Here is a 15,699-nt window from a genome sequence, read left to right on the forward strand (position 1 = left end):
GCTTCATTGATGTTTGTTAATATATTTACTATCATCAACTGATAATAAATACAGCATTTATTAATCAGAGTTCATCATCAATGCATTATTAAAATCCAGAGTTGTGCTTGTTAATATTAGTGAATGCACACTGTTGAGTTAACAAGAACGGACTTTATTTCAGTAACAAACTTTAACAAAGATCAATAAATACTGTGATCAGTGTGTTGCTCGTTGTTTGTTCATTATAAATGGAGCATTATTTTAAAGTGTCTATAAAATCCATCACAGTTTACACAATAAAACTCTGATAATTATAAAAAACATGCAAGATTGTTTACCAGTAATGATTGATCATAATAGAAGAAGAAATCCTCATATTATAGTGATTTCTGAACACTGAAGACTGCAGTAAAGATGCTGAAAATACAGCTTCACAACACTGAAATGAATGACATAAGAAACTACAAATCAATAATAAAACAGTTACTAAAAATCATAATAACATATTACAATGGGTCACGATCAAAACTTTATTATTAACCTTTATAAGGTTGCTTTTACAGCACTGATAATGTGATTTAATTAAAATATAATCAGTTCCGTCAGCATTAAATTGTTCAAACATAAAATGAAATGAAAGTACATGATTAATGGCACTTTTCAATTATTTTATATTCGATTCACTCTGACTAATAATAATAATAATAATAATAATAATAATAATAATAATGATAATAATAATAAATGTTGATTGCTCATTAGATCTTAAAGCTGCAATTTTATAATGACGCACTTAAGTGGATTTAATCCAAATTAAAAGTCCCCGTGTGTAATATAGCCCATTGTACATCAAATAAATGCAGTCTTTAAAATAATAAAATGGATGATGAACACTGAAGACTGCAGTAAAGATGCAGAAAATACAGCTTTACAACACTGAAATAAATGTCATGTGAAACTATATTCAATAATAAAACAGTTACTGAAAATTATAATAATATTTTACAATGATTAAAACTTTATTATTTAAATTTTTAACTTCATAGGGTTGCTTTTACAGCATTGATAATGTGATTTAATTAAAATAAAATCAGTTAAACAGACGTCAGCATTAAACTGTTCAAACAAATGACATCAAAAACCATTTTTACTAAATAACAGCTAAAAAATACATGTTTAATGGCACTTTTCAATTATTTATTTAATATTCAGCTCACTCTGACTATAATAATAATAATAATAATAATAATAAATGTTGATTGCTCATTAGATCTTAAAGCTGTAATTTTATAATGACGCACACAAGTGAATTTATTCCAAATTAAAAGTCCCCGTGTGTAATATAGTCCATTGTACATCAAATAAATGCCGTCTTTAAATGAATAAAATGGTAAGAGCTCAGTCTTGTGAGCAATAGTGTAAACAGCACATCTGCTCATCTGTAAACAGAAGTTCATCGTCCTCTGGGCCCTGCAGAAATCTCCCAGAAGGCCTTTCAGCGGCGGACGCTGTCTTGTGCACGTTTACACCCGCTGTATTTACACATACAGTCTTCATTGACCATTATCTGTTCATCCGCTTTTTAATAACTGCAGCTCTGTTTGACCCACTCACTCCTGCTTTAAAGTAGACCCTAATATTTCCTTCAAACAAGCTGTAAGATGCGTCTCTGCTGTGTCTAGAGAGATTAAGCACACTAATATAGTCCTATAACTCTCTGAAATTGACCCTCTTAGGCTCTGATCCTTTTGACGGCTGCTTCTCGCTTAGGGCTGCTGTTTATGCTAATGAGGGGCACTAGTGGGCGGGGCTTCCTCCCTCTGATGACACGTGCAAAGGGAGAATGTGAATCAGTGTTTCACTCATCCAGTCTGATTCTAGACAACACGCTGAATTCATGTTGAGCATTAGAGGCTGGAGATATTCACACACTGCTGACACACAGCTGCGCTTAAACCCCTGATTAAAGCCATTTATGTATAATCCGTGCCCTTTAATGGATGTTAATAATTACATGTCTGAACATTATCAGAGCCATCATTACCCACAGCAAATATCCACAAACAATTACTGTGTTTTTATCAATAAACCCTGACTAAAGCACTGAATATAATCACGCGCAGATAATTCAGCACTGCTAACATGATCTTTGAGTTTCTTTTGTTTAATGTTTGCTCTTCATTCAATGTGCTCAACCACTGGCAGAGCTGTGAGAACAGCAACATGCTGATTGATATAATGGGGCGGAGCTACTATGTGCCCCGCCCTCATTTCATTACATCAAACATTGAAAATAATCTCGAGACCTTTAATAGTGAGAAAGTGTTCATTTCAGCAGCGCATTTGCTCTCAAAATCACTTTCCTCTTAACCGAAGTCACCAATCGACTTATTCATCAACCATCTCCAGCATCCATCAGAACATCTGCTTCATTATCTCCTGTCCGAGCTGACGATGCAGAAATGTGGGTCAAAGACAATGGGTTCTGGGATGATTCATGAGTCTAAAAATAACTGCCGGTGCTCCTGAGCGTCACAAACACTCACACACCCCCCAAACACTGCAGGATGAAAGAGAAACAACATCTGTACGACTTAATACCTCTCATTACCACCATTTCTGGATGTTTTATGAATGAAGGAGGTTCTAATTCTGAAGCCACACCCAGAAGGACATGATGATGTCATCAAGATCAAGTGGAGTGAAACGGGCACATCTGATAATCATTCATCATGTCAAAATGTACAGAACAAACAGTACAAATAATGCGGCAGATCATCTACAGTAATTATCAGACATTAGCGTCAGGTGTTTTCATCTACAGACCTGCGCTGGACAGATTTCTAGTCCCACCTCCGCAGAAATATATTACTTTATTCCACATTAGTATATTTAGTTTTACAGATTCTTCGCTACTCTGGTGTTTGTTTCTCTTACCTCCCTTTCAAATAGAAATAAATGAAATTAAAGAAAAAATAAACAAATAAACTGTGCAGACGCTAAACTATGCACTGGTGGATGCTGGATTTGTCCTGTTATTTGAATAAATGTATCTGCAGAAATGTGTTCACAATAAAAAACTGAACCAAAAGAAGCAAAAGCAGAAATGAAGCAAAGTAATACTAAACTGAAATGACCAGGAGTTATTAAATATTAGTATAAGAAACTGATTGAATTATGCAGAACTATGATAGCTAAATATAAATATGAGCACGATGAGCTCAGCGGACACTGATGAACACCAGCACATGCAGTTTCCTCACTCATATTAAGTTGCGTAACATTTGTTTTCCTTTATTTCCTCATCTGGACGCTGATATATAGCAATGCACGCATGCACACACGCATGCACACACGCATGCACACACACACACACACACACACACACACACACACACAGCTGTGTGTTGATTATCCTGCGCTCGTTCTGCAGTTCAGCGTCATTAATCATGTCTGTGCTCCGGCTGTCAGCAGACGCTTCATCAGGACTCAAAAATGAAGATAACACTGCAGTGGAACGTGATTCTGATGCACGCGCACACACACACACACACACACAAATAGAAACACACATACATACACACACACACACAAAGACCTATAGACACACACACACACACACACACACACACACACACACACACACACACACACACACACACACACACACACACACACACACACACACACAGATAAACACATGCATATATAGACAAACACATACACATATAGACACTCACACACACAAACACACACACACACACACACACACACACACACACACACACACACACACAAATAGAAACAAATCAATGTAGAAACACACACAGACAAACACACACATGCATATATAGACAAACGCATACACACACAGACAAACACACACACACACACACACACACACACACACACACACACACACACACACACACACACACACACACACACACACATATATATATATATATATAGACAAACACAAAAACACATATAGGCAAACACATGTAGACATATAGAGAAAGAAAAACACACGTATAGACAAACACACACACACACACACACACCCATAGGCAAACACAAATACACAAATACACAACACATACAGCTATATAGACAAACACAAACACACATATAGACAAACACATTCACACAAGCTGTGTTTCCATCCAAAATGCGAATAAACTTCATGCGCAAAACTGGATTATCGCGTAAAAGTTGTGCGAATGAAGCAGCGTTTCCATCCAACAAGTCAAAGCAAACAAAATCGTCACTTCCTGATTAACTGGCGCCAAATATCAACAGTAAAAACTGCATTTGCTGCAGTAGGAGAAGCTGCATCAATCGTTTCTAAATGAAAGCGCCTCAGAAGACAATCCTGACCTGCAGTGAGCGCGCAGTGGCGTTTGAAGGTGTCAGACGCGGAGCACAGGCGCTCTTCATTCTGGAGGTCATTAATAATATAATAACACTAATACTGAAACGGTGAGGCGTTTTATAATGACCAAAACAACATTTCAGATGTTTTATAATGTGCTCAGCCTGACGATTTATCCATTCACACACATTTTAACATAGCTACAAACACACACAAACTCACACAAACATATAGACAAACACCTCCAGCACACACACACTTTCTTTCTCACTCACACACTCTCCTGTAAGTGGAAGCAGATGAGCAGTGAGCGTGTCCAGGGGAAGTGCACTCACGCTTCAGTCTTTATTTGCATGAGAAACGGATCGTCTGTCTGACCTCACCATGGAGAAGAGAAAGAAAGAAACGTGCAGCAGAGAGAGAGAGAGAGAGAGAGAGCTGACGGATCTCTGTGGGCCGCCGCAGAGCCAGCACTATTTTTACTCATTCTTTAAACTGCAGATGAACGTCAGAGAGGACCTGAAGGAGGACACCTGCTCCCACACACTGGCTTTATCCTCATCACAGCTCATTCAGATCCTTATGAATGAACACGTCAGCAGCACAGTCCACATCAATAACTCTGCTGCAATGCACATATATGCCTCTTTCCCTGAGTTTCTGTCTCGGTTCTAGTCCAGATATCGACACGCTTAAATCACGAAGCGTTTTCTAGACCAGCACAACATACAGTGTTGTTTTCAGAACTAATCAGTCAATATGAAGAGAGTTTTTCATTAAAACAAGCACTATCATCTGCCAAAGGGGGAAGACATATGATCCTGTTTCCCTTTTTCCTAAAGCAGGGTGTCTGCAGGTTTCCAAGAGTTACTTTAAGATATTATTAATACCAAACAATGAATCAAGACCAACCGTAAAGTACATTTAGAGTACTGAATATGCAGAAAAGCACACAACACCACTCATTCATGAATATACTATGGAACTGAAGTCTTCGAGGGTTTATTATTATTATTATTATTATTATTATTTTATTTTAGTTATTTATCAATGTCATCATTACCCACTCTGAAGTGCATATTTGACTGTTTTAACATGTAATACACTAATAACCACGTGTTAAATGTAGTAATTAAGTGTTTATGAATGTGAAGTTCTACATTTATAGGGTTGTTTTGGATTAACATGAGTTTATATGTAGGTTCAGTCCACATTTCTTAGTGTTTGTGACTGACTGAAGAGTACTGTAGTGTGTGTCAGGGATTATAATGCAATGCAGTAAACATGAGTAGTGAATTAAGTTTACTGCGTAACATTATAAGCCCTGACACACTGCAGTACTTCTCACTAATCAAGATAAAACTTCACTAATGCAGTAAACATAAGCAGTGGAACTGAGTTAGTTCACATTAGTGAACTTTTAACTTAATTCATTGATTCAGTGTTTAATTCAGTGATTCAATGATTCAGTGCTTAATTCAGCGATTCAATGATTCAGTGCTTAATTCATTGATTCAGTGTTTAATGCAGTGATTCAATGATTCAGTGCTTAATTCATTGATTCAGTGCTTAATTCAGCAATTCAATGATTCAGTGCTTAATTCAGCAATTCAATGTTTCAGTGCTTAATTCAGTGATTCAATGATTCAGTGCTTGATTCAGCGATTCAGTATTTCAGAGCTTAATTTAGTGATTCAATGATTCAGTGCATAACTCAGCAATTCAGTGCTTAATTTAGCAATTCAATGTTTCAGTGCTTAATTCAGTGATTCAATGATTCAGTGCTTTCAATGATTCAGTGTTTAATTCAGTGATTCAATGATTCATACCTGGTAAATTGACTCATTCTGTATCTGAATCATCTTAATCTCAGTCAATCTGTGTTCTTCAGAAGTGTGTTTTTCTGAAAGTGAAAGCAGACAGCATGAGCTCCAGCATCTGCAGTGTTTGCTTTAGTCTTTCTGCTTGTTTTGACTCTTTTATTCATCACTTTGTCTCTGTCTGTGTGTGTGTGTGTGTGTGTGTGTGTGTGTGTGTGTGTGTGTGTGTGTGTGTGTGTGTGTGTAGCGCTGGTGGTTCGATTCCTGACCAAACGATTCATCTGGGAATATGACCCAACTCTTGGTGAGAAATGCACAAAAACACCAACACACTTCAGTGGATCTGAGAGTGTTCATTCAATATAAATCAGTCCATACTAGGACTTTTATGCCTGAAAACCTAAATTTGACATTAAAATTCTAAATGCAATAATTAATATTCCCAAAAAAGAAGAGTATTGTGTGCTAGAGGGCGCAAGTGAGCATATAAGCTAATAAAAACCAAATTAAGCATTACATTTTGTAATAAAATGACAATCACTTTTGAAGTGCATCAACTAAAATCACCGGCCACTTTATTAAGTACACCTGTCCAACTTCTTGTTAACGCAAATTTCTTATGAGCCAATCACATGGCAGCAACTCAACGCATTTAGACATGTAGACATGGTCAACAACTGCGTGATGCAATCATGTCAATATGAAGCAAAATCTCTGAGGAATATTTCCAGTACCTTGTTGAATCTCTGCCAAGAAGGATTAAGGCAGTTCTGAAGGCAAAAGAGGTCCAACTCTGTACTAGTAAGGTGTACCTAATAATGTGGCCAGTCAGTTTATAATGTCCTTAATGTGCATTTAAGGAATCAAGTACAACTGAATGCATCAATAATCCAAGAAAACAACAGAAAGTATAACGATAGAAACAAATAGAAACCTTTTTATAATTTTATGCATAAATTCATCAAATATTCTAAATAAACTGTAGGCATGTAATTTAGCATGTTTTCTGTGTATTATCACAGCAAATACTCCTATAAGTTTAAGGAAAGCCATTTTAGGATGCAAATATTAAAAACATAATTAGATGCTCCCGTTCCTGTCAAATCATAATAAAACAAACTTTGATTGGTTGCTTTACCTGTCACTCATCCAGTCAGTGGGCGGAGCCAAATCAGCTGCCAACATGCACTGCAAAAAATAAAGCACTGAGAAATGACTAATTAATCACACTAATGATTTTAGGAAACAGTAATTGATTGAAATGAGAACATGTTGAGTGTTCATATCCACGAGCTCTGATCTTATGCTGAAGAGAGCACGATGGTCATCATGTGAGGGAATGTGGAATAGAAATGGAAAGGTCTTTTTGATAAACATTCATAACAGCGTCCTGCGCATTCTTAGCCATCAAACGTAATTGAATTGAGCACCGCAGACGTCTGCAGGGAATAAAGAACAGCCTGTGGAGCCATTCATACGGTAAACAGCATCCGCACTTTAATAGAAATCAAGCAGCTTCAGCTTACAAACGAATAATCCACAGCAAACACAGAGAGCTTGTTAATGTTTGGCCATTCTGCCTACCGAAAAATAACTCAAACATGAGAAACTGATGCAACACAAGGGGCTGTCCACACCGAATGCACTCTTTTATTCTGAGAAAACACAAGTCTGCTTGCTGACAAGAGAAAAAAGCTCCTACAAGAACTTCTGATTCAGTTTCCTATGGGAGAAATGAGTAGAAATACTAACAAACGGCAGACAACGGTCAAACTACTCGCTGTACAAACAAGTGTGCTCATGACTAGACATAAAAAGAAGACTAATATAATAAGAGAAGATCAGATTGCAGCATCAAGCAGCAGAACAAGCTGTTTTTAAAATCTAAAACCCAATAAAAGTGAATGAAAGAGGAAGTGCAGAGCTTAAAAAACAGACTGCAATGAAGAATGAGCTCAATATTGCACACTGAAAATGATGCTCGTATAGTGTTTCTGAAAGTGAACAGCATGAACATTCCACAAAGCATCTGCGCTTGTGCTTCGCTCCATGAAAACTGAACAAATAGCCATAAATATACCTTACTGTTTTATCAGAGCAACAAAAGAACAGAGACCACAAAGTACATTTGTGCAAAGCCTGATTTTTGGCTGAACTGCTCCTTTAAAGGACTGAGGGCTTTATTTCTTTGTGAAACGACATTCAAGTATTCGCGAGTGAATAATACACTGGCTCAGAGTCAGCAGACATTTGGACGCGGCGCGCTGGAGGAACATTCATAAACACTTTCATTCACTCCTCACTTTCTGTCCAGGACGTCAATCCAGACACACACACAACCCACAGCAATAGTGTGTGTGTGTGTGATGGGTTTTGCATGCAAACCCAAAATGGAAGTGGTGACATACAGCCAAATACAGAGCCATGTTAAATCCCACAATGCACCTGGGAAAACACATAACATCCTGCCGTTGCAGTGCTAATATTTTTGATTCTCATGCATCTTATTGACTAAAAGCCGTTCTAACTGCTGCATTTTGCATAAACAATTTATAAATGAACAAACACACATCAATTAAACTTGATGTCATTTAAAATAAGCAATACACAGCATGAGTTTACATAACAGATTTAGGTAGAATGTTTTTGTCAACAGTGAACAACAGAGAAAAACTCCAGAGTCAAGTATTTTTTTAGCAATAAGTTATAAAGCTTAAGAAAAGTTGTGAGTTCTGTTATTTGACTTTATCTGATTTTGTTGAACCAACTATTTTAATACAATAGTTTTGAGTAGAACTACATTACCCATAACACCATGCAGTAAATCCCCCCAATTAAAGTCATAGCAAGACAAAAGCTAAATAAAAACTGACTGTCTCTCAAAATACTGTAATAAATGTAATTACATATGCATATTTTTGCATTTATCTTAAAATATATGGTTTCCATGCTACCAAAAAGTGAATAATTATAAATATTTCTCAAATGTTTTTTTAGATTTCTCATCATACATGGTGATTCTCGTTGACATCGGTTACTTTGTAAATGATGAATAGTAAATGAATGGAAAATACTGAATGATCCGGTTGTTGCTAGAAGGGATACAGCAGAAGTTAAAGAGATTTATTTATTATATTGTTCATTATTAGTATTTTATTAACGTCTACCCCTACCCTAACCATAAACCCAAGCCTTACCATAATGTAAAAACAGTAATTACACGAGCATTATTCATATTATTTATTAAATTACCCATTTCATTAACGTCTACTCTACACCAACACTAACACTAAACCCAACCATCACAGTAATGTAAAAACAGTAATCATACAGTGTATTATTTATTAAATTACCAATTAATTGCATTTTATTTATGTCTACCCCAACCCTAAACAAAACCATCACAGTAATGTAAAATCAGTAATTATACAGAAATTTTATTATACTATTGATTAAATTACCCATTAAATAGTATTTTATCAATGCCTACCCCTCACAGTATTGTAAAAAAGTAATTATACTGTGTATTATTCATATTATTTAGTTAATTACCTGTTAAATGTTGTTTATTTATGTCTACCCCTACCCCAAGCCTAAACCCAACCCTCACAGTAATGAAAAACAGTAATTATTAGATTTAGATTAGATTAGATTAGATTCAACTTTATTGTCATTACACATGTACAAGTACAATGCAACTAAATGCAGTTTAGGTCTAACCAGCAGTGCAATAGCAGCAAGTGCAGGATACAGGAATAAGTTATAAAGTGCAGTTATAGAAAAACTATGGTGATATTTACAGATGGATGTACTATGAACATTATATACAGGTTGGATAAGCTATGAGCAGATTTACAATATATGAATATATGTGCAGGTTGCTATTAATAAACAGTAGTGTGCAGATAGATGAACATGATAACAAGTGTATATGTTACAATATATGAATATATGTACAGGTTGCTATAAATAATCAGTAGTATGCAGATAAATAAGCATGATTACAAGTGTATATTTATAGTGGGTGTGTACATAATTACAAATGTCTATATGCAGTGGTTATGTACAGTTCAATAAGTAAACAAAAAGGGAGAGGATATACAGTGTATTATGTATTTATTTACCCATTAAATTATATTGTATAAATATCTACCCCTCACAGTAATGTGAAAACAGTAATCATAACGAGTATTATTCATATTATTGATTATAATACCCATTAAATTGTAATTTATTCATGTCTACCTCTTAAATTACACTATATTGAGGTGAGAATCCGCTGCTGTATCTCTTCTAAACATTACAGAAGGATCCTCCAGAAGAATCGATTCTTTTGATCTAATCGAGTCTCAGTTAAGTTAGGGTAATAAATTAGCTTGGGTTTACATCAACAAAATGAAATACAGTAACACACACTGTGTATATTTCTGTCTGACAGAGTCCACATACCGCCATCAGGCCAACATTGACGACGAGCCCGTCAGTATGGAGATCTTAGACACAGCCGGACAGGTACAGTACAACTAACACATGACATAAACACTTCAGCTTATTTATTTGTGTCATCGAAAGGGTGTTAAAAACAACATGAAAACTACAAACTTCGTACAAATGTTTATAAACTAAACCCGATGACTAGCAGCAGATGTCAGTGAGGACGATATATTCCAGCGCTTATCCACATATTCTGATTAATAAAACATTTATGAATTAACCAAGAGCCTCTACTCACCTTTGAGAAGATAAACAACATTATACCGGCCCCTGTCGATCATCACTATACAGTAATTTGTACACTTGAGAATAGCTTGAGTCGAGTTTTCCTCTGCGGTTGTACACAAACACGCGTGCAGTGACTCTGAATGACGATTGGCTGGAATAACGTCTTCTCACGCTGATGAGGAGGGAGGGGCGTTCCTTAACTTAAATACGCGTTATGATTGGTCAGTTTTGATTGCAGTTTATAATAAAAAACTTTTTAATTAGCATCTATATTAAATCTAAAACTAAAAAAATTCTAAAGCTTTGATGTTTTCTCTCATTTTGGCCTTTCTGTGTTGTATTTTAATGTGACACCATTGTATATAATAATCTGTTTGTCATTAAAAATACCTGGAGCTTTTTCTCCACACACTGCAGTTTCAAAGAGCCTGTATAAATGAATAAATATTTGTAGCAGCAAATTTAGCAATTTTTAACTGATTTGGCTACTTTTATCAATTTGTATATAGTGACTGGAAAGAGCCGTGGCTGCAGGCTTCACCCAGTAGACTAAACTGCTAGCTCAGACTGTTTTTTATAACTGTTAATTCGCTGATATTTGTTAACATGTATGATTGTCTGTAATTTAATAAATTCCAATAATTGTCACATCACAAATGTGTTAATTTCACAAGTTGAAAAGAGTACGTACACAAGCTGAGATTGGTTAAAAGAATATGTACCTGTTCATTACAAAGACTCTAGAATACACAAGACGTGTCACTCGTTTACTTTTGAATGGGGAAAAGCATAACTGTCAATATGGCGAATGAAGCCCCGCCTACTAGTACAGGAGCCAATCAGCGATCGCTATATGGCGAATAAAGCCTGCCTTCTAGTACAGGAGCCAATCAGCAATCGATATAGAATGACAATTCTCTGGGGGAGGGGCTCGGAGCAGACAAGAGTTTCTGCAGATTTTATGTGATACGAAGATTCAGAAATGAACCTAAACAGACAGTCGTTGCTTAATTTTATTGCTGATTCCTAATATGTAATGTAATCGTCAGCTTGGAGAGGCGTTTCAAAAATGGCCACCAAGTGAAATGACTTGCCTTAAAGGGACTTTGGTTCATGACCAGTGTTATATTCTTATATAAATAAAGTTTGTATAACTTTTACAAATAGTTAATTCTATTTTTTTTATACAAATCTAAATGCACATATTTCAAATAATGTTTTTGCTGAGATGGCCAGTCAATTTTAGAAAACCTTAATTATTTTGTATACTGCACGAGTTGCGATTACACAATGACGTCATCACACAAAGTAGTATGTAATTAGGAACCTATTTATTGTGCATCTGGATGTAATGTTTTAATATAATATAATACACGGTGCCTCAGAGAGTAGAGATATGACGGCCTACGCTTGCCAGATACTATGTGATGACATCACTGATATGCAAATTAGTGTGTGACATCATCTGGCAACATTTAGCTAGCTTTTCGGGCAGGCTTTAGACATTTTCATTGGAAATAGTTGGCAACACTGCTCATTTTACCAATCCTCTTCCTCAACCGCCCGTTGTTCACTTTAACTTTCTTATGCAATTCCCCAACCCTCTTCACTTTTATCCGCGACAATCCCCCGCTCTTCACTTTTGTCCTTCGTCCGTGACACCCCTGCGTCCTCGGGTAATATGCCGGATCCGTTACCCCGATCTGTTCCGGGAAATCACAATTTACAATTGAAGCACTGGTGTTTGATTTTTAGGCTCTGGATTTGTGATTGTTTGCCGCCTGTCCTGACCTTTGCCTATTCTGCTTCTGTTTTGCTCCTGATGTCGACCATTAATTCTTTAATAAAGCTGCGTTTGGAACTGTTATGCATCGTGTGTACGCTAGAACGACAGGTCTTTAATCTGGTTTTGATTTGGGAACTGAGGAGATGTCCATCTGTGTGTCTCCGGCAGGAGGATGTCCTGCAGAGGGAGAGCCACATGCGCTGGGGCGACGGCTTCATCCTGGTGTACGACATCACGGACCGCGGGAGCTTCGAGGACGTGGCTCCGCTGAAGGGGCTGCTGGAGGATCTGAAGAGGCCCAAACACGTGCCGCTGGTGCTGCTGGGGAATAAAGCGGATCTGGAGCACGCGCGGCAGGTGGGCACGGCGGAGGGAGAGAGGCTGGCGGCGGACATGGCCTGCGCATTCTACGAGTGTTCTGCGTGTTCAGACGCCGTGGGTTCAGGCGGAGGCGTCGCCGAGGCCTTCTATGAGCTCTGCAGGGAGATCCGGCGCCGGAGAGCCGTTCAGGGGAAAACCAGACGCCGCAGCTCCACCACACACGTCAAACAGGCCATCAACAAGATGCTGACCAAGATCAGCAGCTAAAACACACTGGAGCATCACCGCGGACAAACAGTACTGCAGTGGGGGAGAGAGCTGTACATGCTGTAGCTTAAAGGGTCAGGAAACACCAGAACACAAGTGTTGAGCTGTTGACAGTCGTATATGCATGTCCTATAAACACTATGAGGACACATATATCGCACTAAACAGTGAACATTGGTTGTTTTTGTGTTATTTCCAGCAAATTCGGACTTCCAGTTTAAAACGAATTTTTGAAGCTGCGTCACGGCCATGAGATCTCAGCGTGTATTCCAGCATGTAGACTGGACGTCTGTACCTGGGAGTTCCTTATTACGTCTCTGAGTGTGCTGCATTCATGCAGGAGTAAGACTTGGTTCAAACCAATCAGCGCGCTCTATTGTGTATGCGGTGCAGCTTCATTAATATGCATGATCGCTTCCAAGACCAGTTACAGTATTCAGACAGCACAGAGACGCCACGTTGTGTTGCCAAAACAAGCGGATTGAACAAAAATTGTTTGGAGATACGGGTCGTCAGTGTTGTGTTTATAATGTGCTGCAGTGAAGGTTTTGTTTTCATTTTCTCTCTATGAGAGCGCAGCTGGACTCATGTGTGGATCAGTGCACGTGACGCACGACAGAAATACGTGTCTAAGGGTGCGTTCACACCTGTGAAACGATTCAGTTGTTCTGAAACAGAGACAACAATTGTTATATTGTTGCTCTTTGCTCTTGGAGCGGTTCACTTTCACACTCCAAAGTTTCTAATCGGACCAAAAGAGCTAAAACAAGTCACGTGCGAGTAAACTCTCCTCACATTGGTCAGAGTGTCAGGGTTTATTTTGATTGACAGGGTGCGCGCGACGTGTCTGAGAAGAGATGCGGTGGGAAGGGGTGAGAAGAGTGCGTGACGATGCCTATTTGAGGACCGGGAGGTAGACGCGAGATTACCGGGAGATCATCACTCGTTTGCGGGCATCCGGAGACTCGCGAAACTTCCCGCCCTACTCATAATTCTCTCTTCATATAGCCGTAAGCCTATTACATATCCATAAACACTGTGATATAACCGCGCTCGGATCTGATCGCTTTCTCACCGCTCCAGGGTTCGTGTCAATCGAGCCGAGACCACCTCATTCAAGCGATCTCGGAGCGATTACTTTGGCGCGGAACAGAGCGCGATTACCCTGTTCACATATGCCAAACGAACCGCGCTAACTGGGCAAACGAGACACGTTCCCAAACAAAAGTGTAGGTGTGAAAGCACCCTAAGGAACATTGTTCACCCGAGAGCTGCTCTCATCTGGAAATGGTGAAATGCAGATTTGCTGCTCGTCTCCTCTTAATAAAGACGCGGCTCCAGTCGGTGTTGATTCTCCTGTCTCTACAGATTTGGTAAATAAGCGATCAGTGCTCTTTGTTTGTTTATTCAGAGGCAGAGTTACTTGGTATCGTCATCAGTAGTCTTACAGTGTTTAAAGACGGATTTTAGACAAATGATTTCTAAGTTAATGAAGTTTACAGTAGGTTAGCATCACTACAATGTTACAGACTGAGAGATCTGCTGGAAATGCTGCTCTCCCGAGAGTAAACATGTAAACACCGCAATCAAACTATTACCGTCACGGAGGATTTTCACCGCATTTAGTGACAGGAATAACACACACAGCTTTCTGACGCTACCTGCCGAGTGCATCTGAGTTGCAGAGAAATGCAGAGGGTTTATCTCTCATTCGCTGTGCAGTAACAAACTACACACTCACAGCAGCTCCTCGATTATAATATCTCGTTTGTCACGAGGGGCATGAATGAAATCCCTGAATGAAAGAGCCAAACTGCAGTTAAAGTGCACTATTTAATAATTTGCCAAATAATTGGATGACTGATGTCCATGTAGACACAGTCACTGTCTTTCTCCTCTGCATCTGTTTGCTTTGCTTCTGTGAAAATCAGCGTGTGCCCAAACTGACACTCCCATTTTTATGCAAATTTTTTACAGACCTTTCCCTCCTCCGATAACTCCCCCTAAACAGAGCTGGACACGCCCACTTTCCTGACTTTTTCCAAAGTAGAGGTGTGAAAACACCCTGCTGAAACACGGGGGTTTCAAGGCCCTTTAAAGTACACATGACAGCAAAACTAACCACATTGATTTTGCTGTAGTTTGTGCTGAACAGATCATCTGTGCATGACATTAAGAACAAAATGGTTAGCTCTCTGAGATCTGGGGGGTTCAGGTGAAGCGCAATGTTTATGTAAAGCCAGGGGGAGGAAGTAGCGTCATTGATTTGGGGAACAAAACCTTCATTGCAGCACATTTATAAAAGCAACACTGACGACCCGTGTCTGCAAACAATTCTCCTTCTCCCACTTGTTTTGGCAACACAACATGGCGTGTCTCTGCCGTCTGAACACTGTACAGGTAAAGCAGTCTTGAAGCGATCATGC

General features: G+C 38.4%; 2 protein-coding genes across 24 annotated transcripts in view; one reads left to right on the top strand and one right to left on the bottom strand.

Moving 5' to 3' along the window:
• The window catches only part of ptpro (protein tyrosine phosphatase receptor type O), a 55,420-nt gene extending 44,383 nt beyond the window's left edge, over positions 1-11,037 (bottom strand). For 10 of the 23 annotated variants that reach the window (XR_012401471.1, XM_073945903.1, XM_073945906.1 and 7 more), the window contains exons 1-3: positions 10,910-11,037; positions 7,316-7,365; positions 6,187-6,260 (exon numbers count right to left, since the gene is read on the bottom strand). The gene's annotated coding sequence lies outside the window, so the exon portion shown is untranslated. Of the gene's footprint in view, positions 1-320; positions 422-6,186; positions 6,261-7,315; positions 7,366-10,909 lie in introns of all 23 variants that reach the window. The other 13 variants (XR_012401473.1, XR_012401472.1, XM_073945904.1 and 10 more) reach the window with 3 other exon arrangements.
• Positions 1-13,344, top strand: part of rerg (RAS-like, estrogen-regulated, growth inhibitor) — a 23,221-nt gene extending 9,877 nt beyond the window's left edge. Inside the window, exons 3-5 of the mRNA NM_001327837.1 lie at positions 6,425-6,481; positions 10,616-10,689; positions 12,854-13,344. Coding sequence (NP_001314766.1) covers positions 6,425-6,481; positions 10,616-10,689; positions 12,854-13,273 — 551 coding nt within the window. The 3' untranslated portion in view covers positions 13,274-13,344. The remainder of the gene's footprint in view (positions 1-6,424; positions 6,482-10,615; positions 10,690-12,853) is intronic.
• The last annotated feature ends 2,355 nt before the right edge of the window (positions 13,345-15,699 follow it).

Source organism: Danio rerio, chromosome 4 (genome assembly GCF_049306965.1).
Source record: "Danio rerio strain Tuebingen ecotype United States chromosome 4, GRCz12tu, whole genome shotgun sequence".
In the NCBI taxonomy this organism is placed as follows: Eukaryota; Metazoa; Chordata; class Actinopteri; order Cypriniformes; family Danionidae; genus Danio; species Danio rerio.